Source organism: Zingiber officinale, chromosome 9A (genome assembly GCF_018446385.1).
Source record: "Zingiber officinale cultivar Zhangliang chromosome 9A, Zo_v1.1, whole genome shotgun sequence".
NCBI classification, from domain to species: Eukaryota; Viridiplantae; Streptophyta; class Magnoliopsida; order Zingiberales; family Zingiberaceae; genus Zingiber; species Zingiber officinale.
In genome coordinates, this window is record NC_056002.1 from 132,776,492 (window position 1) to 132,801,338 (window position 24,847).

The following is a 24,847-nucleotide window of genomic DNA, read 5'->3' on the forward strand; positions in this document are numbered from 1 at the left end:
GGGATAAGAATCCTAAGTTCATGGGAGTCTTGAGAAACATAGTTTGATGATGATTGATGTTGATGGAAATAAATACAAAGAGTCATGACAAGCAAGAAATTGATGTGATTGCCTCTGAAGAGTTTGATTACCCATAAGACATCCATATAGAAGCTGCATGGTTGGAAATGAGATACTTATAATCCAAAGTTTAACTAAGGAACAAATAGTAGAAATTATTGGTGCAGTTTGACATCTCCTTCCTCTCCTGCTTACATACTCATTTTCACATCATACAATATTTTCTTCCTTATCTTTCAACTTAAGATCTTTCCAGTCTCAAAAAATTTGCAAGCCTTGCCCCAAGGCAGCATGGTTAACTGCAGCATTGTCAGGGTTGTCTCAATCATAGGGTTGTCTCAATCATTTTTTAGGCCTAGGCAACAAAATATTTTTTAAAAAGTAATATTAATATTTTTAAAAAAATTATAAAATCCAATTTTCTAATTTTTTGAAATACAAAAAAATCTAATTAAATTTTTATATTCAAACTTTGATAATAAATCTTTTTTAACTAATAAAATTACTAAATTATTTAATCATTTTTGAAATATTATTGAACATAAATAAAACTTTATTAATTTTAATTTGCAAATTTTATTTCCGTTAAAACTATAGTAAAAAGTATTGTCAATAATATTTTATAAGTTATCTATGCATTGACAAAAAATTTAATTTTTTTTATAAAATTTAGTATATCAAGTATTGATTTTAATTCTGAATTTATTATTTCTTTTTTTCTAAAATATTATCTTCTAGTGAAAATTCAATTGGTTTTTTCATTTAAATTTTCAATTGATTTTTAATATTAATAACAAATCTATAAAATGTACCTTTTGAGATTGAATAAATTCTTCTGTTTTTCTTTGTTTTCATGCGTTTTTCATATCAAAATCAATTTAATGTTTAAAAAAACTAGCATACTACTTTGCATCGAATGAATGAACCCTTACTTTTTGTTCTTATATGGAAGACGAAAAAAGATCGAGGAAGAGAGATCATAAGAAAAAGGGTGGTTATCACCGGTGAGGGAGGAGATGGGCACAAGATACTAGAAGGAAAAGGGCACGATCACTGGGTGAGGGAGGAATAGGGTGCGAGAACACCAATGAGGAAAAGGGAACAAGATCATCGACGACTATGAGGGCGCACGTTTTTGAAAAATCAATACCAAAAAGAAAAAGTCGTTTAGGTTTTTAAAAATACAATATATAATTAAAAAATCAATAATAAATAAAATTAAAATGATCTAAAATTAAAATTGATGTTTTTTAAATTAATCTAAAATTAACAGTGAATATTTTTTAAATAGATTTAAAGAATATTAAAATATAAAAAATTAGGGGCCCCAATTTTATTGGGCCCTAGGCATAGGGCTTAAAGTCCTATGCTCCGGCACTGAGCATTGTCCTCTTGGGACAAAAATTGGCACTAGACAAAGACTACAAACCTTGGATTGGATTATCGTGATCCGTTGATCTTGATCACCCTGTCCTCGCACTAATAGGAGCAAAATGGCTAAATCATGATTGTCAAATTTCAAATAAAGTTCGTGCCTATATATACATAGGCATTTCAACAATGCGATATTTACTAAAAGTATCAAAAAAATTAAAAATATAATAATAGATTAACTTTCTTAATGAATACACTTACCAATTGTCCATGTAATCACAAAATCAAATTGATTTTGCCCATCCATCCAATAAGCGTCAAAGCCAAAGGAAAAGATTTTCAAAGCCATCTCCAATACGTAAATCCATCCTGTAAGATAGATTGTATTTAGTCAGAATCTAATAAATGAGACATGATTTTACTGATGTATGATACTGAAGTGCAAACCTGTAAATCAAAAAGTTAAAGAAGCATAGCATTGAAAGCGTAAATAGAACAAAGAGCACAGATTCAGATGTTCAAAGTGTGCCTGGAGTTGATATGCAATAACTCAGTCAAGTCAACACAAGTTCATATAGTCCATTTGTAAACCAAAAGCCCAGTAGAAGATCAGTACACGCCTACACGGTATAATCTAAATATTTTAATTATACCACAACTATGGTCAATGTCCGAGCATGGACCATTAGGCAGATTGTTCAGGCGGTCTGTTGTGATCAGTCTTTGTATGTTGGAACATATGTTATTCAGATTTTAGTATAAATATCTAACATAAGTGTGGTGTAAATCCAAATGTCAAATACGATTATTTTATATATATAGACACACATGGGATTGATAGGAATGTCGAGGGACCACTCATATTATTTAAATAATCAAAGATTGAACACAAGGTATGTTATGAATAATCAAAGAGGTATAATGTGAAAATAATAATTCCAATCAAAGAAGCACCTCTAGTGACTCAACTAGGGAACAAGAACTGAAGATTTTTTAATTGAATTGACCGAATTTGTACTCTAAACATTATAGATTCAGCAATCTGGGAACCATATCTCCTTTTGGTTCTGCAAGCTACAATTCCTAAGTAATTGTATGTTTAGACAGATGAGTCAGCTATTAGAGTAGATAAAATAATAATTGTCAACAGCACAATCCTCAAGACTTATGCTTGTACAAATCACATTCCAGTTCACAAATAAAGGATACTGAGCAATTAGTGATTTAGTTTGGTAAAAAAAAATCCAGGCATGTAAAGGATAGAAAAGAATCATAAAGATGGAGTATCAATGATCTTTAAAAAACCCTTAGCTCATGAGATGACCATTTGCTGGAGTAATATCAATAGGATGAGATGAGGTGTCAAGCTAGAAAGAGTGGATATCACCAGACATGTTCAGAAGCTCTAAAATCTTGAATTATTATTCAACCCCATGGGCATGCATCATACAGTAAATAGAAATTTCTTCAATTAAGGATGCATCATACTGCTAAACTGGTAGACAAATGGTAGAAGATCTATAGCCAAGAGGACTGTCATGAGACGGTTAGGAGAAGAGAATGACATTCTTGAAGCACTGGTATGAATTTGGAGATACTAGAAGATATATTGTTGCTGAAGGAGGATCTTATAGAGATTTATTGTTTAGATGATGCATCGTCTAAAATAGATAGCAGATCAAGTAAAAAGAGATGAGGTGCTGGATTTCTTGAAGCAAGGATCCAAAATGAATCAGTGGTGGAGGAAGAACAGTAGTATAGGATGGGAGACATGCTAGGCAATCCCGACACAGAAAGAAGTTCTCGAACTTCAAAGATAATGTTTATCCCAACATCACATGCAGAAGAAGAGAGGAAGCAGGATTTTAAACGAATTGCTCACAATCTGCTGCTTGAGGAATAACGTGGAAACTGCTAACAGGAGAATCACACTTCCTCTAATGACTGTTCTATTCTTTTAGACAATGGCTACTTATCTCAGAATAAGAGCATTTCAAATTTCACAATCTACGAATCTCCAATGCCTTGAAACTCCATTGGACTTCAGAAGAGATGAAAAAGCCTACGAAGAGAGAAATGTTTGAGTTGTTTGGATGATTAGAACTACAAGTCCTGTTATAGCGAAGGAAAAACACAATAAAGAGACACCCAGCAGATTGGTACATCGCTTAGATTAAAATTTTATAGAGAAATTTGGATGAGACACTACAAGCCCTCCAATTGATTCAATGCCGTTCCTTTATAGAGATGAAAAGAAAAAAAGACACATTGGTATGCCTCCTAGATAAAATTTTAGAGGGGAATTTAGATGAGATGCTACAACCCCTCCAAAAGGATTCAATAAGGTTCTTTTTATAGGAACAGAAGGGCACAACAAAGAGATGCCAAGGGATTTGTGTCACTTAAGATAAAAATTTTAGAAACAAATTTAGTTGAGGTACTAAAGCCCCTCCAAATAGATTCAAAACTGTGCTGCAATGAATGCAGTCAAATAATAAGATGCCTAAGAAAGAGGCTATGTCCTTTGAATTTGCCATACATGAGCCTCAAAGAGGTCCTTTGGTGCGCATACGCCCAAAATGTCTTGTGAACCAAGAGATCAAAGGACCAACTGACCAATACAGCTGCAAGAAGTCCACGTGGCATCCATGCAAGCAGCCAATACAGTTGGCCTACCATGCAGGCTACAATGTGGTAGTGCTTGACATGTAGCTTGCCATGTGATTTGCGTGTTACCTTCCAAACAAGATTGTAGCCTACTGCCTAGACATGTGAGCAACTACATAGTTCTGCATGCAATCTCTTGCTTTCTTCAATATCAAAATTTTACCATCCATATGTTCATGCTCCACAATGTGCACACCTATATGCCCATGGGTTTGCATCTTGCATATATTAGTTCATGGGCTTTTTTAATGTTTCACACTCATATTTGAGCTTGTGCGCTTGTCTAATTGCAAACCAACTAGACTAAAACTGACGGCCCATGCATAGTCTTCGCAAACACCCAAGAAATTACTGTCTACTCACGAAATAAATCATCTATGTCTAACTACTTTTCCATTATCGAATAATGGATTCTATTTGACTAATTGATTACGAAAATCATTTTCCAACAATATATATTGACATTAAGTTTTATATATAGATCCTATCTATTTTGTATACTTACAATTAGGGTTTAAATACTTACAGATCGATTAATGTTAAGAATAGTTTCATGAGGATACTTAGAAAATTAAATTTATATCCCTAGTACTTTATTGCCATACCAAGCATGCAAATGCATGATTTCAATAATTTGAGCAATAATTTTGTGCTTGCTAAATTCATCAATACAAAAGGGGAGCCTTGACGCAACGGTAAAATTGTCGTCATATGGCCTAGTGGTCACAGTCACGGAAACAACATCTTGCAATACAGGATAAGGCTGTATATAATAGACTATTTCTTGGAACCACATATTAGCAGGAGCTTCATGCACCAGGCTGCCCTTTTTTACCCTAAAATCACCAATACAAGATCTATTTAATCATAGTCTATATGCATTGTACCCCTAAATGCACCAAAGCCTCATAAAAACAACTTGTTATGTTCAATAAAAAGTAATGAATTCTTTCTTTCAAAATTGTTTACAAGCATTTACTACACTGATATTAAAAGGATTAACTTGATAAACAACATGAGTCTAGGAGGAAAAAGTTAGAATTGTATAAAATGAAGTAACAAAAGGCAGTATCATATAAAACTGAACTGTAAATCTAAGCCTTCTATGGAACTAAGTGTTAAAATCATAAGAAAATATTATTCAATATCATATGTTATTGATTTATTCCAGATAACAACTTCCTAGTGCCAAGAATAGAAATAATTATGAAAGTAGTTAATCACATAAATCTTTATTTATATATATATATAGCTCTTACCAAAGAAAAACTCAATTTCTTGCCAAAATTTTTGAGCAGAACTGTTCTGTATGTCAAGCTGCAGATAGCAAGCATAAATATCCATGAGATTATTATATTGATAGTTCCAACATAAAAGAAGACTTGCTCTTGCGATTGTAAGTAGTTCTTCCATTCTTTGGCTGTACAATTTTATCATCAATTGTTTTGTCAAAAGAGAGAGGAAAGAACATTACATAAGAAATATATGCTTTAAATATCATTCCATTCATGAAAGAACTCATGTTGTGCAGCCAGGAAAGGCCAACACCTACAGTTCGATGTAAATGCCAAGAGAACAGAATGGAAATGCATCAGTAAGCCAAAGATGGACAGGCATGATGTCATTGCTTAGTCCCAAAGGACAGTTGTGGGCTAATGGTAGTGGTTGTAGGTTTAGATGGGCATACTTCTATTAACTTTGGATTAAGAATTTTGTACCCATGATTGAGTATATCACAGTTAATGCATTAGGTGTCTCATCTAGGTGGGCCATTACAATTGATATTGTAGTGGACTATTGACTATTCTAGACAAAATGAGTTTTATGGAAAGTTATCTATTGATAATGGAGATAGTCTCGGGTTTCAAAATGTCACAAAATAAAGATGAGGAGATTTTGACATTGCAGTTAGTCGACATGAAGAGTTGTAGGCTAATGACAGGGTTTTATAGGCATAGATGAGGAAAAATGTTACTAACTCCATTTTAAGCAATTTAGACCAGATATTAGACTAAACACTAAATGGCCTAGTTCCCTCATATGAATGGATTGTTATAGAAAGCATGGTCTGGCTGCATCAGATGTGTCTCTAGCAAGGTTGAAAAAGAAGTTAGGATGATGAAATTGGCAAACCCTAGGGCATAGCCATGGATAAACCTTGATCGCTTCCTAGCAGCCTCCACAACAAGAATGTCATCTCCATTCTTCTATTCATCTCTCATGCCACCTCTCAGTCTCCTTATTCTTCCTCTTCCACCTCTTCTTCTTCAATTTCCTCCCACAGTGAGTGACAATCAGAATCACTCAGCCAACAACAAAACCATCTCACTTTAATCAGCCACCAGACTGCAAACCAAAATGAGATTTCAAGTCTCACTTTTCATGTGGAAGATAGAGTTTCTAAAAGTGTCGGCATAAAAAAATATTCTATTTCTTGATTATAACATTAGGTCATCAAGTGCTGCTTCAGAAGACATGATAATGAACAGCTTAAGTACATCTTAGAATCAGCAGATGCTTAATATTCTCTTCATACAGAACAAAGTTCCTACAAAGTTTCATGATAGAAGGGTAATTGCATGGACATTAATAAATCATGTAGGATCTTATTAAAGCCTGAATGTTCTGTTGGTGCAACGAGCCGGCAAGAGGGGAGGGGTGAATTGCCTGAAATGAAAAAAAAATACCCTCCTCGTTTTTTCAACTCTAAAAATGCAACAACAATAAAATAACAGAACTAAAGAAGACTCAGCAGTTGACTTGGTTACAACCTGGGTGGTTGTTAATCCAAGGCGATTGAACAGCTCACTAAGAATCTCCTTCTTTGAAGGCGAAGAAGCCTTTTACACACTGAAAGCTCTAAGAGTTGTTAGGAAGTTAGTACAAGAGTTGATGATTAATTTCCTAGCTCTAGGACCCTTTTTATAGGGTCTGGAAACTCTATCTTCGGCTTGAGGGCGCCTCCCATAAGCATGGAGGGCGCCTCCAGCGTGGCATTTAGATAAAGTTTTATCCAAATGCGAAACGGTCACTTTGACTGGTTTGAGGGTGCCCTCAATGGCATTGAGGGCGCCTCCAAGGCATGGAGGGCGCCCTCCCGCTTGAAGAAGGCGGAGGCGCCCTCAACACTGCATTGAGGGCGCCTTCAGCTTGCTTTTCCAGCTCCTTTAGACCTTTGGAAGCTCCGATCGCTTGGGTGATTGCTGCCAACCGAAATAGGGCTCACCCGAATCTAATTTCCGGTCTTCTCCTCGAGCAGGCTTCCGCTCCGACTTCTCGTCCCTCGAACGTTGCGTACGTTCTTCTTGTCCATCGGTGTACTCTTTCGCAGCTCTTTCGTCCCTCGGATGCACCAAGCCCGTCGGGTCCCTTCCCGTGCTGTCCTTTTCGCCAACTGCGTCTTCCGCTCGACTTCCTGCGTTCCTAAGCTCCTGCACACTTAGACATAAGGTTAAAACAAAACAGGACCCAACCTAACTTGGTTGATCACATCAAAACAACTATGAGGTCCAACAATCTCCCCCTTTTTGATGTGCATCAACCCAAGTTCAAGTTAGGATAAAACAAACAAGTAATAATTTAAAGAAATTACCATACTAACAATTTAAGCATAAAAATTGCAATAAAAGAAATTGCAACATTTAAAAAAAAATTCTAACCTAAAATAAAATTATTTTCCGAAGTTATAATAATTTTCTCCCCCTAAACTTGTACCTATTTCTCCCCCTTTGATCACATAAAAAAAACAAGGTACAAACAATTGAAACATTTAAATAGTTGACAAGAATTTAAAAGCATTATCTTAATTGATTATCAGTTTGTCAATTAAACATTTAATTTGATAATCGGCTTCCAGGCTGTGACGAGGCACTATGCCTTCTTGGTTATGGGATCATCAACCACTTCTAGACAAAGCCTTTTAAGGAATTTAAATATTTAACTCTTTTTGAAAGCCTTGATTAACAGAAGGTTTAATCTAGATATGATTTTGGAACTCAATAGAGGTTCCTTCCTACTGGGTTAGTTAGATATTTGGGGGTACATATCTTTTAAGTATTCTTCTAAGTTGTCCGTGATATTTTCTAATGTACCAGTTTAATTTTCCATAAATCTTAAGTTTTGACTTTTGAAAATTATTCAAGCATGAATGGTCATTTTTTAATTTTTCAATTTCTATTTTTAATTTTTCATTTTCTAATTTTAGATTATCATACAATTGTAGAGGACATGTTTTTGCTAAATTCAATTTTAATTCAGCATTTCCTTTTCTAGTTTAACTAGATCTTTAGCAAGACTTTTAATAAATTTAAAGACTGTTTGGGAGATAGAGCACGTACCTCACTTATCTCAATTTTTTATGCTCCCCCTTCATCGCTACTTTCTTCTTCTGATGATCCTCCCCCTTCATCTATGCTCATTTCTGAGCAGGTCTCATCTTCATCTTGGTGGGTTACTATTAGAGCAAGTTCGGCGTAGGCTTCGACTTCAAATTCGGAGGACGATGATTCATCCCATGTGGCCTTCAGACTCTTGCATTTAGAGTATGTCGGTCTTTGAGACTTTTCTTTCTCCTTGTCCCCTTTCTTTAATTTTGGGCAGTTATCTTGATGTGCCCCTTCGTTGCTGTAGCATCGGACCTTCCTTTTGTTTCGATAATCTCTCTTTGTCTGCGATTTAAACTTATTATACCAAACAAATTTATTGAGTTTACTTACCAGAAGAGCTGCTTCGTTTCCATCAACTGATTCGTCGAAGTCTGAATCGTTGGTCCTTGCCTTCAGGGCAACGTTCTGACTTGGTCTTTTTCTTTGTCATGCGCACCAAGATTTGTGTAATTCGAAAGTAGAAAAAAGACTTTCTAAAGTACTTACCTCGAGATCCTTGGATATATAGTAGGAATCTACTATAGTTGTCCATTCGTATGTTCTTGGGAACACATTTAACACATACCTTTGTGCGTCTCGATTCGTTACTGTTTCTCCGAGGTTTGTTAGTCCAGTGATCAGCTCCTTGATTCTTCCGTGTAGTTGTGCTACTGACTCTCCTTCTTCCAACCAGAGGTTCGTCAGTTAATTCCGGAGCACGTCCCGTCTCACAAGCTTTGTTTCGGAAGTCCCTTCGTGTAACTCCAAGAACTTTTCCCAAAGCTCCTTCGCGAAGTTGTAATTTCCAATCCGATTTACTTCCTGAGGTGGCAGCACACTAAGCAGGTGGAACTCGGCTCGTCCATTCGCTACGAAGTCTGCTTGCTCCTTCTTGGTCCAGTGATACTCTTCTTTTTCTTCCCCTTGGGGATTTTTGGGAGCTACAAAATCATATTTAATTATTAATAATATTTCAAAATCGGTTTTAAAAAATACCTCAATTTGTTTCTTCCACGATGCAAAATCTCCCTCAAATTTAGGTGGAAAAATTGTCGGTCCGACCATCGACTTGATCTTGTTGCTTCAGACGGCGGTTAGTCCTTCTGAGGCGGTTGGGCTCTGATACCACTTGTTGGTGCAACGGGCCGGCAAGAGGGGAGGAGTGAATTGCCTGAAATGAAAAAAAATACTCTCCTCTTTCTTTCAACTCTAAAAATGTAACAACAATAAAATAACATAACTAAAGAAGACTCAGCAGTTGACTTGATTACAACCTGGGTGGTTGTTAATCTAAGACGGTTGAACAGCTCACTAAGAATCTCCTTCTTTGAAGGCGGAGAAGTCTTTTACACATTGAAAGCTCTAAGAGTTGTTAGTTAGTTAGTACAAGAGTTGATGATTAATTCCCTAGCTCCATGGCCCTTTTATAGGGCCTGAAAACTCTATCTTCGGCTTGAGGCGACTCCAGCGTGCCATTTAGATAAAGTTTTATCCAAATGCGAAACGGTCACTTTAACTGGTTTGAGGGCACCCTCAATGGCATTGAGGGCGCCTCCAAGGCATGGAGGGTGCCCTCCCGCCTGAAGAAGGCGGAGGCGCCCTCAACACTGCATTGAGGGCACCTTCAGCTTGCTTTTCCAGCTCCTTTAGACCTTCGGAAGCTCCGATCGCTTGGGTGATTGCGGCCAACCGAAATAGGGGTCACTCGAACCCAATTTCCAACCTTCTCCTCGAGCAGGCTTCCGCTCCGGCTTCTCATCCCTCGAACGTCGTGTATGTTCTTCTCGTCCACCAGTGTACTCTTCCGCAGCTCTTTTGTCCCTCAGACACACCGAGCCCGTCGGCTCCCTTCCTGTGCCATCCTTCTCCCCATCTGCGTCTTCCGCTCGACTTCCTGCATTCCTAAGCTCCTGCACACTTAGACACAGGGATTAAAACAAAACAGGATCCAACCTAACTTGGTTGATCACATCAAAACAACTACGGGGTCCAACATGTTCATGCAACATATATTTGCCTGCTATAACTGATTCTTTTGCTTACTCATACTGGCTGTGTAAGATCACTTAGTGAGTTTGCAGTACTCATCCAAGATTCTCATCTAAGATTCCACACTTTTTTAGTACCAATCCAGATGGAACTACTACTGAAGAATGAATAGGAACCAAACATCCTAGTGCCAGCAGTCTCATGCATTGGTTTCATCTTCAGATGTAGTATAACTATTATAACCTAACAGCAAGGTTCCTAAAAGCGCATGCAAGGGGCATGCAGGTTAGCCATAGCAAAGTGTTTATGCATGTTTTTTTTTCAGCACATACAGTCATGCATATATGGTTATTATTAAAATAATAAATTTAATATTAAAATTTTTCACAAAAATATAATGATAAACAAAATGCATATAGTGCATAAGCAATATATTTTTTCCAAATCATCAAATAATATTTCCTTAATAATTCTTACATCAGCAAGGATTTCTTCGTTTATCATTTGTTTCATTCCATATATTTGGTCAGACTGTTCATGTTCTTCTCCAATGTACTCTATTCCTGAATATATAAACTAGCTCATTTGGTAACTAAATTGTGAAAGCAATATGTGCCATCATATGCATGTACAGGCATATATTATGTTGTGAAGCACTGCATACCTAAGTGCAGATGTATGGAACATTTCTATAAAAATACCCACAAGCATGGCCATAACACTTGCAGAGTAATTGTTTCATAGGAGCAGAAAATGATCAAAAATAGGTGAATGAACTACAAGGGGTAGAAGTGTGCATGTTATTCAGGAAAAACCTAATCTATCCTTTTGGATAGTTATTGTAACTTAGAATTTGGCATGGAACCTTTTCAGGTATAAAATTCAACAATAGAAAAAACTTTTAATGGAAGGTAATTTTCCACTTATAGGAGCTTATTTCCACACTTTACAAGCACAAGGGTGGGTGTAAATGCATGTCCTGATTTACTGTATATGAAGGATCTATCACATACATCTCTATAATTAGCAATCCATCAACATGAATACAAAGTATCCCTATTAATCTTACCGTTGTTTCAATTACAACAGCAACTAGGTTGATTATAAGCACAAACCCCACAATATTAGCAAATGTTGTGCTGCGAACAAATGCCTTTAACATTTCGCACGGACGTGATCGGTAAAATGTTGGATAGTTCTCAAACCATGATGGCTGCAAAGAGGCCAAAGGTATCAAAATATAGCATTTTCCAAATCCTGAAGGTAACTACCTCAGAACAAGTGGCAATTCATATATTTTAAATCTCTCTGAGCATGAATGGTAACAGAACTCAAAGACAGGAGGTAAAGATTGACTCACTACAGCTTCTCTTTGGAACCGTAATGCAATAGCATTGCAAAGATCAGTGAACTCTTCCAAATTAATCTGAGAAAATAACACAAAATCAGAATTTTGAGATGGCGGAATTGAAGAGCACCTAAATATGTAGTGCCCAAATTAAAAGTTCAACTAAAACTAACAATTAGTTATAGAAGAACTTGTATATATAAAATTATTCACCAAGCTCTGTCAAAAAATAAGGGGTCAAGTATCTCGTCCTAAGGCAGTCATACATCTTCAAACTACTCTAGGTCAATATTGTGTCCATTATTTAATTCATTTCTTATTTCTAGATGTTAGATTTTTTTAGTTTCAAACTTTAGAAATTAAAGAAATGTATATGTACTGAATTTGGAAATACAAATGAGATTATCAAATAAAGTGCATTGAGAAAAGTATTTAAGCTTTAGAGTTAATATGATTTTCAATGGATAATAACAAATTCTGGCTAGAGTGAATCTGCAGAAAAGTTACATGCAACAGAAGCCACAAAGGCATGAACGTGTCGAGTACTTGGCAAAAGAGAACGTGAGTTAGCTTGCCGCCTAGAAAAGTAAGAATAAATTTGCAAAAAATGATCCAGTCAAACCAGATAATGAATATAATGGATTGGTTAAGTTCTTACAAAAGAAAATAAAGACAGATAAAGCTGTATAAGATTCAAATCAGTAATTCTCTCATTAGCATTTAACCAAGAAAAGGACAATTTTGGTCCAGATTCTTTTAAGTATGGAATAGTCAATAAATGCCTAAAAATTGCACTCAGTTTATATTCTTCAAATGTTGCATTATTAAAGAGAAAAAAACAGATTATAATCATATTCTCTAATTCTCTGGTGTCAAGTAAACTGTGTCATCTACACCTTAAGCATTAATTTACAGGAAACCCAACTTCAATTAGAAAAAAAATCTTCCTGTGATGAAGTCTTTGACCCAACAAAAACTTCATCAGGAAAGAAAAAACGTAGGTTCAAGTGGGACTAATTCCACTGCACTAATAATCTTATCAGCCTAACACTTTTTACACTCCCTCAAGCTTGGGCGTAGAGATTTTCTAGTCCTATCTTGTTCATTAATTAGAAAAGTTCTAAAAAAAATATGAAAAAATCCCAACCAAGGCCATGACTAGAAAATGAATGCAGCATATTTGCACACAAGCAAAACAAAATTAATGAGTTAATAGAGTAGGGCACCGACGATTCCTTTGACCCTGATTGACACACAACCAATAATGTCTCTGATCCACAAAGAGAGAGGAAAGAATGAAAGACAGAGAAAACATAGAAAAAAAGGATGAAATTAAATGAGAGAAATCTCGAGAGCTAAAAGGGATAGCATAACAGTTCCTTTTGCTAAAAGTATCAAAATGAGATCATGATACATGGTTAAAAAAATCTCATCCCTTTGCTAGAACTACCAAAATGAGAACATAATAGCGGCTAAAAATTTGTTTCATGTCATTCAACATATGTGAAACATCCTAATCTGCCCACTGATAGGCATAAGAAACTGATGGAGACAATGAAACCCAAACGACAACAACGACAAACACAAAGACATTGACTTTTGTAAGGTCCATGACAACAATAATGACCACAAAGGAATCAAAGCCTTTGCACATGGCTTCTGCCAGTCCACAATGAAGGCAGTGGTCACAAAGACTTGGAGTTTCAATATAAGACTTCCATGAGTGATTTGAAGCGATCATAAGGACTAGGATTCAAGATATCCTGTTCTCTGTTTCCTCTCCTTTGGATCTTCTTCCTCTTCTCCTCCTTGATTCCTTCCTCCTCATTGGTGTCTCTATCACCACATGTCGGCATGCCTGACACGATATGGGCACATCTCATTTTGGCTAGGGACCAAAAATATAGCTCAGAACGAGATGTTTAAATCTTAACAGAATATTTTCTGTTTAGATCTTCATTGGTAGCAGAGAGAATAAATTTCATGTCTTCAGGTGGTGCACATACACATACAGCAAGCAAATGAAATAGAGGTTATTTTTAAAGAATGAAGAGAAATCAGAACATAAAGGCAGAAAGAAGGCAGGAAAATAAAAGGAAACAAAGAAAAAAAAAATAAGTAGCTCTATCGAAGCTGTGGATCTATAGAAGTCCATTAAGCTACCTCCATGCTCCGACCGAGAAGAAGAATAAGCAGAGATGGGCCAGATTAGGAGGAGACTTGAAGATGGATGAAGATGAGAAAAAAGAGCAGTCAAGGAGAGTAGACTGATGTTGGAAGATGATTTAGTGAGATCATAGCAGCTCTGGAGATGGAAAAGGAAAAGAGAGTAGAAAAAACTGGTGAAATAGGACTAAATCTGCAACAAAAGAAGGTCGAGCAAGTAGTTACTACTGTGAATAAAGCAAGAAGTTAGATCTCTGAAGAATATATCGGATTCCAAAGAGTTGGAGAAATTAGGGAGGAAAATGGAGAGAAATTAGAGAAAAGAAGAAAGAATGGATGATGGGAACTAGATATGAGGAATTCTTCCTGCTCAAGTAAGATTCAATTTTGTTCCAACTTCCAAGATCTCTAGTGAGTTGAACACACAGAGAGAGGAAAAAAGATAACCTTGGTATTACAATGCTTGATGGGGAAAAGCTCTGATATTTTGACTCTTCATCTACCCCTCCATACTTGAGTCAGACACAAGACACTTTAATACTTTGACTTTAAATTAAAACATATCAAAACTACTCAACGCCACAAAAAATTAACAACAACCAAGTTTTTACCCCACTAAGTGAGGTTGGGGTGCAAAAAAATTAACAACTAAAAATAATTACTTAAAAACTAATTCTCTTAAAGAGGAGATTATTCGAATACAATAATTAATCCTTACAAATCATAACTTAAAAATAAACCAAATTCCTATTTTGCATCGGATTAGGAGAATAGAACTGTCAATTTTCTCCTAGGACAAATCTTTATAAGCTTTTGGGTACATCTATCCTGAAAAAGTATATGTGATCATTATTAGCCAAAGATTCACCCTTATTTAAGGAAGCAAAGAGGCCATTAACCATCTGGTATCATAAGTCTAGTCATGGCATGAAAGAGAAAGGGAAGAGATGTTTATGCACAAAGAATTGACTGGTAATTACTTAGCTGAACATAGATAGACAAGAATTCTTTACCTTGAAATCACCACTGTCATCAAGCTCCTCGAATATCAATTCAAAATCTTCTTTTGAAATTTTTGGCAAAGACCTAATACAAACATAGAATTTTATAGCATACTAACGTCAACAAGTAAACAAATAGACTAGGCAACACCAAATCATATTATTATTTGGAAGCAAGGTAGCAAAAACATTACATAGGGTTCTGATCAAGCATGTGTTGGGTTCAGGTTCATATTCAATTAGCAAAATGTAAGAATGTTTAAGAAAACAGTTAGAGAAGGTTGTAATGTGGATATCGTGAATGCATGAAGCATTAAAGTTTACATCCAAAGAATAAACATGTTCACAAGGCTAGCTCAAAATGAGAGAGAGAACAGAAACACATGTCTAGCTCAACTGCTTTAGCCATGTTGTGTGCGCTGATCTGCATCTAGTCTACTTTTGCACTCACGGACATGCAGATATATCTTACAAACAAATTCCAGAAAACATGTGATTGTAATCTACATAGGCAGACATACAATATTACTGGGCTAGATGCATAAGTAAAGCTTCAACATTTAATTTGCTACCCCTAGACATTAAAGAAAATGAGAAATCCATGTTCACAAGTGTAAAAGAGAAAGAGATAATATATTTTCCAATCACTTAATCCGCTTACATGTAGAAAATACATAAGGAGTGAAAGAGGATCCTATAATTATGGTATGTCTATCAATCATTAATTACCATCCATCTTAATCCATATAATCAAGCTAATCTAAATCAAGCATAATCCCTACAATTAAGGGAATCTTTGTAAGTATTCAACATTCCCCCTCAAGCTAGAGCATATATGTCAATCAAATCCAGCTTGTCACAAAGTTCTGAGAATCGTTTTCCTCCTAATACTTTAGTGAAGATATCGGCAACTTGGTTGGATGATAATGTGAATGGAGTGGCAATTTTCTAACTCATTACACACTCACGAATAAAGTGATAGTCAACCTCAATATGCTTAGTCCTCTCATGAAAAACTAGGTTACTTGTAATGTGAATAGCTGCTTGATTATCACAATACATTGACAATGGTTCATTGTAGATGAACCCTAATTCTTCAAGCAAATTCTTCAGCCATAACATCTCGGTTATAATATGAGCCATGGCTCTATACTTGGCTTCACCAGTCGATCTAGCAACAACAGTTTGTTTCTTACTACGCCATGTTACTAGATTTCTCTCTACATAAGTACAATACCCAGAAGTAGATCATCTATCGATCTTAGATCTGGCATAGTCGGCATCAGAATAAGCTTCGATCTTTATATACCCATTTCTCTTATGACAATCCTTTTCTTGGAGATTTCTTAATGTACTTAAGAATCCTAATAACGGCATCCCAGTGAACTTGCTTCGGCTTATGCATAAAATGACTAACTATTCCAACTGCAAAGGAGATGTAAGGTCTTATTACTGTTAAGTAGATGAGTTTCCACAAGCCGTCTATATTTTACCTTATCCTCAAGGAACTCTCAAGTATCATTTCAAACACTTAAATTGATATCCAAAGGTGTATCAACCGGCTTCGTTCCAAGCAATCCAGTTTCTTTGAGTAAATCTGTAGCATACTTCCGTTGGCATAATGAAATTCCAAATTTGTTGTGAGCAATTTTAATTCCCAAGAAATACTTAGGACGTCCCATATCTCTCGTCACAAAGTGTTACTGCAAATACTTCTTAACTTCGTCTATCCTACATATATCACTGCCAGAAATTAGGATATCATCAACATAAACAATAAGAATGATAATCTCATTTGTGCTCTGTCATACAAACACAAAATGATCTGATTTGTACTGTTTAAAGCCAACAACACTGATTATATTACTGAATTTATCAAACTAGGCTCTAGGGCTTTGTTTAAGACCATAAATAGTTTTTTAAGTCTGCAAACCATAGTAGCATTCTCCCCCTAGCAACATACCCGAGAGGTTGCTCTATAAACATGGTCTCGTGCAAATCATCATAAAGAAAAGCATTCTTCACATCTAGCTGATACATTGGCCAAGATTGATTAACAACCAAGGAGAATAGAACTCTAATAGAATTAAGGCGAGCGGTAGGAGAGAGCGTTTCAAAGTAATCAACATCATAAGCCTGTGTAAATCTTTTGGCCACTAGACAAGCTTTGTATCGATCAATAGTACCGTCAGCTCTAAATTCCAGAGTAAATACCCAACGATAGGCAAAAATATCAACATAGGATGGTGCAGCCACCAGCTCCCAAGTACCACGAGAGATAAGGGTAGACATTTCCTCATTCATTATTGTTCGCCAAGCCGCTGAATGTTGATAAGCCTCAGGGTAAGAAGTTGGAACTTCTATTGATGATATAGAAATAGCAAAAGCACGAAATGTAGACCAAGGTAATAGATATGATTGGACAAAGTATGAGTAATGCAACACCGAATACCTTTACGAAGAGCAATAGGTAGATCAATATCGAAGTGGTGCGGAGCATCAGGAGCTGCAAGAAGAGGACATAAATCTGGTTCTGGCCGAGCACGCCTTGTGTACACCTACAATGGTTTAAGAGACAGAGCAACTGTAGTGGGGGACATGGATGGTGGGATAGATAGTGGTGCAGATGTTGAACTACATGGGGAAAAGTATGGTTGGGATAAAAAAAATGTAACATGAGCACAGGTGTAACAGCGTTTTGGGAGTGGGTCAAGACAACGATATCCTTTTTGTGTGTGAGAATATCCAAGTAGGATGTATTTAATAGAGCAAGGAGATATTTTATCCAAGCCAGGAGTAAAATTATGAACAAAACAAGCAAAACCAAATATGCGAAGAGGCATATAGAAAAGAGATTTATCAGGATGAAAACAACATAAGGTAATATCCCCATATAACACAGTAGACAACATCCTATTTATGAGAAAGCAAGCTGTGAGAATATGCATGTGACAAAGAAGAGTACTAGCTACGTCTAAAATATGACGATATTTACATTCAACGACTCCATTTTGTTAGAAAGTGTATAAATAAGAGGTTTGATGAATTGTGCCATGAGAATCACAGAATGTAGACATTGTCATCTGAGTGAACTCAAGTACATTATCGGTACGAAAAATGCGCAAAACAAGATAATATTGAGTTTTTATTTCATTATAAAATGATGTTAACACCTCCGGAACTTCACTCCTATTTTTGAATAAATATAACCAAGTCATGCGAGAATAATCATTTATAAAATACTGAAAACCTCTTTTCGACTCAACTGTCCCCAAACATCACAATGAATAAGTTCAAATACAAAAGAACGATGTTTACCAACTCTAGAAGTAAAAGAAGTACAATGATATTTGTCGAACTTATAGAACTCGCACTGGACCGTAACAGAACGGGAACTAAACTTTTGAGAGCAGAAGATGGGTGACCAAGACGACAATGCAACTAATAAGGAGACACAGTTACTAAGTGCCCGGGAACTTGTAGGTGTAACCGAATTCAAATAATATAAGTCATCACTCTCATGTCCTCCAACAATCATCCTCTTCGCATGTAGGTCTTGAAAAATACAATATGATGAATAAAAAGGAAATTTAGGTGCAAAGAGAACATTTTCAAGAGTGATATTTACAATGGGTCTGACAACACCTCTTCCCATAATCGGAGAATAGGTATCATTGGCTAGACGAACAGGGGATAAAGATGCGGAAACAAAAGAAAAAGAAAAAACAGACTTGTTACCAGTAATACAAGCAGATGTACAGGAATCTAGCATCCAAGACTTATCACAAGACACAGCAAACGCACCTGGAGAGGATGAGGCAGTAGTGGTAGAGGGAATGCTAGTAGAAGAGCGAAGCAATTTCTCATAATCGGTATGAGAAACAGAGACCATATCTTCATGATTGTAGTGTTTGGTGATGGAGTCGATAGTTCAGTAGATGCATTATTAGCTAGGTTTACCAAACTTCACCCAACACTTCTCGGAGGCATGGCTGGAACGACCACAGTGAACACAAGAACGACTACTGATGATGATATCAAATCCACCACCACGACCACTATTACGACCCTAAAAGAACCCATGACCACGAGTAGGCATAGCCGAAGTGTCGGAAGATGAGGAAAAATTGGTATCAGATAGCCTGTAGTCACACGAAGAACCCGAGATAGAGCATTCGATAACGTCGGAATGTTATCACTTGTCAACAGGTTATCCCGAACTGGTCGTAGAGTGGAATCCAAACCGGATAGGAACTTCACAACCAAGAATTCTTTCGAGTTTCAGCATCACAAGAGAGCAGAATTTCATCGGCCCCATTAAGAGTAGCAAAAGAGTTACTAACAGATTAACTATCCTGGCGAAGAGAGAAGCGTTTTTCATATAATTCGAACGCCCAAGAAACGTTCTTGTCATTCGAATACATGCCCCATAAGGCATCCCACCTCTTCTTGGCAATTTCCACAAACATAACATTAGTGCTCACGGACTTCTCCATGCTGTTGAGAAGCCAAGCCATAATAGAACAATCATCTGTAACCCAATTTAAATATTTCGGATCTTTAGGGTTAGGAGGGCCGGACAGAATATGGTCCTTCTTCTTGTGAGATCCCATGAATAATTCAAACGAACAAGACCACAAGAGATAATTGGTCTCATTTAATTTAATAGTGGTAGCCAAATTGGATCTAGAATATGAAGACTTCATCATAGGAGGAAATCATTGTAGTAGTAGCAGATTAGGATAGTGTTGGTTGATCCAGTAGCAGGCAGCAGCCACAATAAAAGGGGGTGGCAAGGGACGTAGGCACCGAAATCGACAGCAAAGTACGTCAACACCGAAATCGACAGCAAGGAACGTCGACGCTGAAATCGACAGCAAAGGACATTGGCATCAAAATCGACAGCAACGGATGTCGGCGCCGAAATCAGCGACAAAGTATGTCAGCACCAAAATCAGCAACAAGGGACGTCGGCGCCGAAATCGACAGCAAGGGGTGTTGATAGTAGTAGGAGGTGCAACAATAGTAGTAGTGGCAGAAAAAAGAGAGGTAAAGGAGAACTTACTTTGATACCATGTAAAAGAGAAAGAGATAATATATTTTCCAATCACCTAATCTGCTTACATACCTAATCTACTTACATGTAGGTATTTATATACATAAGAAAGGAAAAAGTATCATATAATTATGTAATGTCTTTCAATCATTAATTACAATCCATCTTAATCCCTATAATCAAGCTAATCTAAATCAATCATAATCCCTACAATTAAGGAAATATTTGGAACTATTCAAGAACAAGTATAGTAATACTTCTTACCGATATTCATTCAATTCTTCAAATAGATGACTACATTGTTGCTTGTTCAAATAGCCCTGAAATTGATGTTCAAGTAACATAAATCAAACACTTAAGCAATGCATCAGCACCTTTTTATAATTTATAAGTATACCATTGAATAACCAGAAGCAAATAGCATATAATAACAATACAAACGTGGCAAAAACTATTTGGACCAGGTAAGTATTGGCTCATAGATGAGAGGTTTACATGATTTATGAAGATTATCATAATTTAGGAATAAGGTTCATCACATTTAATTCCTTAAATAACTTGCTGAATGGCATATTTGATATTCTTTTGATTCAACACTGATGGCTTTTTTCAAATCAATATCCATTTCAAAAATTTACAGTACATGTATGAACACGATCATAATTATCAAGCCATTAAAGTATCATGTCTTTATCTTCATTATTACCAAGTGTCATAGTCAATATTATATGGACTTAATTATTATATTTTAATAGACAAGGACTTTTTTGTAACTTATAGTATAATTTATATATAAGTAGAGGAGCTATCTAGGACAAAGTTATCTTGTATCAAAGCCCTAGTTTCTCCAACCAAGCCTAGTCAAACGCTACAAAAATCTAAATTGATCTCACTAAAAGAAGTTTTCTCATTATCCATACTGCACGCACCCACAACCTAGCATCCTGGCCACCAAGCAATGCCCTGCCTCTACTCCAACACTACTAGCAACCCTAATCTTTAAGGAAGTGGTCATTCTGACACCCTTCCTATATGTCACAATAAGCAAGAGATCCAATATCTGATCTAGCCCATTGGCAAACGCACTTTGAACAAGGGTATTTGTCCTTCATCAAATTGTCAAGAGCCTAGCACCAAGAATCAAATGTACAATTGCTCAAGAACAGTGGAAATGAGCAAGGGTAGTTGGGGCTGGGAAGTCATTAAGGTAAGGGGAATAACACATGCATTTTTTGTAACTCCAATTGATGACAAAGATTCACCTAAATTCAAAAGATAGGTGGTAAACTCTTGCTTTGCTAGGGGCACCATCTTTTCCTTGTCATCTTTGGCCCGATGAAGAGGGAAGATGTTGAAGACTTCTCTCAGCATCCATTGCCCTTTAGGTCATCTTGAAAATTAGCTTTTGAACCAGAGATCTTAAGTACAACATGTATTATAATTATTGTTTATTATTTATTCATGAATGGATAGTGAATAGATCTATGGCCACATTGGGGATTTAGTTATAGGATAAAATGGTTGAATCTTATGCATACAATGTAATAGTTTTCTTTTAGAAACAACAGTATCAACTCCATGCCAACTTTATACTAAGGGGGCGCTTGGTATATATTTGGCAATGGAAATGATAATGGGTTTTGATTGAGAGGTTAATGGCAATGGGAATGATTACTGGATTGATGGTGCTTGGTATATATACTGGAATGGATATTATTCCCATTATTCTCAAAAGCGGCGATCGAGTTCCATAGTCCTAGAAAAATGACCACTGTTGTCACCAATAGAAATAAAGAGGCAATAGAAAATAAAGGATACTAATTCCGATTGACGAAAATTAGGTAAAAAAAAGACGCTGAAATGCGAAAAGCAAAAGAGAAAGAAAGACGAGTTAAGGCAACTGACTCCCCTTCGACAAACCAGACTGTGGCAAAGAGGCGAGTTGAGGCGCAGCGGCGAGTGAGGAAGAATAACGCAGAAATGCGAAAATCAAAAGAGAAGAAAAGGTTCTACTCGAGGGGTTGGGTCGTCAAAAAAAAAACACATGAATAGGGAGGAATGGGTTTAACGATAACCTAGGGGTGGGTGGGTTATGAAAGTAGGGGTATCAAATCCATATTTTGATTCCAATTTCCATCTACCAAGCATCAAGAATGGGAATGAAATAGATTTCATTCCCATTCCAACATCCGAAACCCACCTACCAAGCACCTCCTAAGTATTGGTTCTCTACTGCAAAGGAGAAATCAATATTTCTATCTTTCAAAAGATAAAGTAATTTCATTTTGCAACCTAAGTTTATCCCTTCTGGTAAAATGCTACTAGAGTTTCAGTATTGCGAAAAGCCATGAGAGGTTACCCTTCATTTGCAGATTACTCAATTGTTTCAATTATAATAAGATCCTTGGATTTACAAATCCTAATCAATTTATCCTCAAATAAGTTTGTAATGTTAGAAGAGCATTTTGATAATATCAAACCTTTAACGTATTTTGGAAACAAAAGGTAAACTCTAGAATCTAGAAGGAATTTTGACATAATGAAACTCTGATGAGCTTTTTGCAAATAAACAATTATTTAAAAAGGAAATTTTAACCAAAAAAAACTTCAATTGCATTTTTGTAAAAGTAGGTTAAACTATTGGATCAGTGCAAAATAAAATTTCTCCATAAAGATTACTAAATCAAAGTATGTTTCATCAAGTCCCATGAAACACTTGAAGACAATAAAGAGAAAGTTTCAAGTCTTGGTCTGTACAAGTATGGAATGAAGTTGGATTCCAAAAGACACTTATAAAGGATATAATTCAAATTATGTGATTAAAAATGCTCTGCCAACCCATATCTAGATTTTGCAAACTCACACAGGCCACAAAAAGAAAAAAAAATTAAGAAAACTTACACATGCAACCATTGATGCAAAATGGTCACCATATAGAATCAAGTTTAACAATGAAAGGAATTCAATAGGTGGATATCTGAATTATTAGTATATAGCAAACTAAGGAAGTTGTAACACAATGATAAGAATTTGAACTCAAGGAAAATTATTTCGTTGGACTTTCATGGAACTTAGCACACTTCCATTGTTATGTACCAATGTTTGATTACATCTATTAGGGGATTAGAGAGAGAATTGGAGTTAATTAGTTTTATTAGATGGTTCATTTGAGGATTATATTGCCTGAAATTTGGCTTGAGTGTGCTTTAGACTCGAACCATGCTCAATTCAAGTTCGATTGCATGGATTTTGGCTTGAGTATGCTTTGGATGTGTTGTATATTTTAGGAAATTTGGATGTTTTGTGTTAGTAGAATTGATGCTTATTTTGTTTGATCTTTAGCAAGTCCGAGTGAATGTGGATCATTTGTGACAGCAAGGAGACGCAATTCTTCCATCCACAGCGGTGCTTTTGGTGTTTGATTGACGAATTGCTCCGTAGGTTCCTCTTCCTTCTCCTTTGAGTCAAGTGGAACCATAAAAGGAAGAAATCATGACATGGTGGCAACAGGCGAATACGCTCGCCCCCAACGCCCCCGCCAACCCGTCCCAGGGCCAACACGAAGGAGGTAAATCGCGGACGGCTACTAGCCTTTGGAATAGTGACTAGCACATAAGGGAGGCATTTACCTCGACTTTGCCGAGATTCGAATCCCAGACCTCATGGTGGCAACACCTCATGCGCTAGCCACTAGACCGTCCCGAGGGGACGACATTGGTTCATAACATATTCCAATGGTTGGGGTGGTGGAATGGGTGAATGAGGCATCATGGGTTCTTCGTTTTATCTCTGGCAGGTAGCCGAATTGTGGGGGTATTTTTGTAGAACATTGGTTAGGAGGAGGATGTACCAAAGACGGATATTTAAGAGTGTGGTGTTTGGGCTAAAAAGAAGAAATTCAATTGGTAGTCTATGTAAAAAATCAAACTATCCTAATTTGGATGATGCTAATATTTTGCTATATATGTTAATATCCTGTATTTATAGCTATTCCCTATAATTAGTTATCAGTCACGCAAGTAATTTCCTATTAATTAGGATTTCTGTATTTAGCTTCTTATTTTAAGTAATACCTTGTGTATTTATACTATATCTATCTATGAATAAGACGTACTCTGTTTTTTCCACTCAAAACCACATGGTCTCAAAGCCTAGGTTAACCTAGGACCCACTGTTTCTGCCACCAACAACTACAGCTGCAACTTCTCCTCTGCAACGACATCACTGTCTTCTCCTCTACAGTGCTCGTGTTTTCTCCTCTGCAGCGATGTTGTCTTGTCCGCAGCAATGCCAATGTCTTCTCCTCTGTAGCGACATTGTCTTCTCCTCTGCAGCGACAGTGCCCCTTTCTCCTTGTAATCGTTCGCCTTAGTCTCCATGGCCTTTTCCAACCAAACCTCTCACGATTCATCAGTCACAAGCCCTCATGTTTCTTCCAATATACTAAGCAGTCCATAAACACCAGCTGATTCCTCCTTTGCCTTTAACATCGGTCACAAACTCGATAACCACAATTATCTTCCATGATCCCAGTCCATGATGATGTTTGCGACCGGCCGTGATCGTGATGATTATCTCACGGGAGCAGCCGTTGAACCTGTTGCTGGTGATCCAAATATAAGAAATTGGAAAACAGAAAATAATCTTGCCATGTCATGGCTCATCAGTTCCATGATCACCGAAATAGGAGAAAACTCTCTTCTCTATTCATCAACGAAAGAAATTTGGGATGTTGCTCGTGAAACATTCTCAACCAACGACAACACCATAGAGTTATTCCATGTCGAAAGCACTCTTCAAGACCTACACCAAGCTGATCAAT

The 24,847-nt window shown here is 36.6% G+C and overlaps 1 protein-coding gene across 1 annotated transcript in view; it reads right to left on the reverse strand.

Moving 5' to 3' along the window:
• Positions 1-24,847, reverse strand: part of LOC122019819 (two pore calcium channel protein 1) — a 58,280-nt gene that overhangs the window by 15,873 nt on the left and 17,560 nt on the right. The window contains exons 10-15 of the mRNA XM_042577362.1: positions 20,290-20,345; positions 14,982-15,054; positions 11,815-11,880; positions 11,524-11,667; positions 5,361-5,418; positions 1,696-1,803 (exon numbers count right to left, since the gene is read on the reverse strand). Of these exons, the coding sequence (XP_042433296.1) occupies positions 1,696-1,803; positions 5,361-5,418; positions 11,524-11,667; positions 11,815-11,880; positions 14,982-15,054; positions 20,290-20,345 (505 nt within the window). The remainder of the gene's footprint in view (positions 1-1,695; positions 1,804-5,360; positions 5,419-11,523; positions 11,668-11,814; positions 11,881-14,981; positions 15,055-20,289; positions 20,346-24,847) is intronic.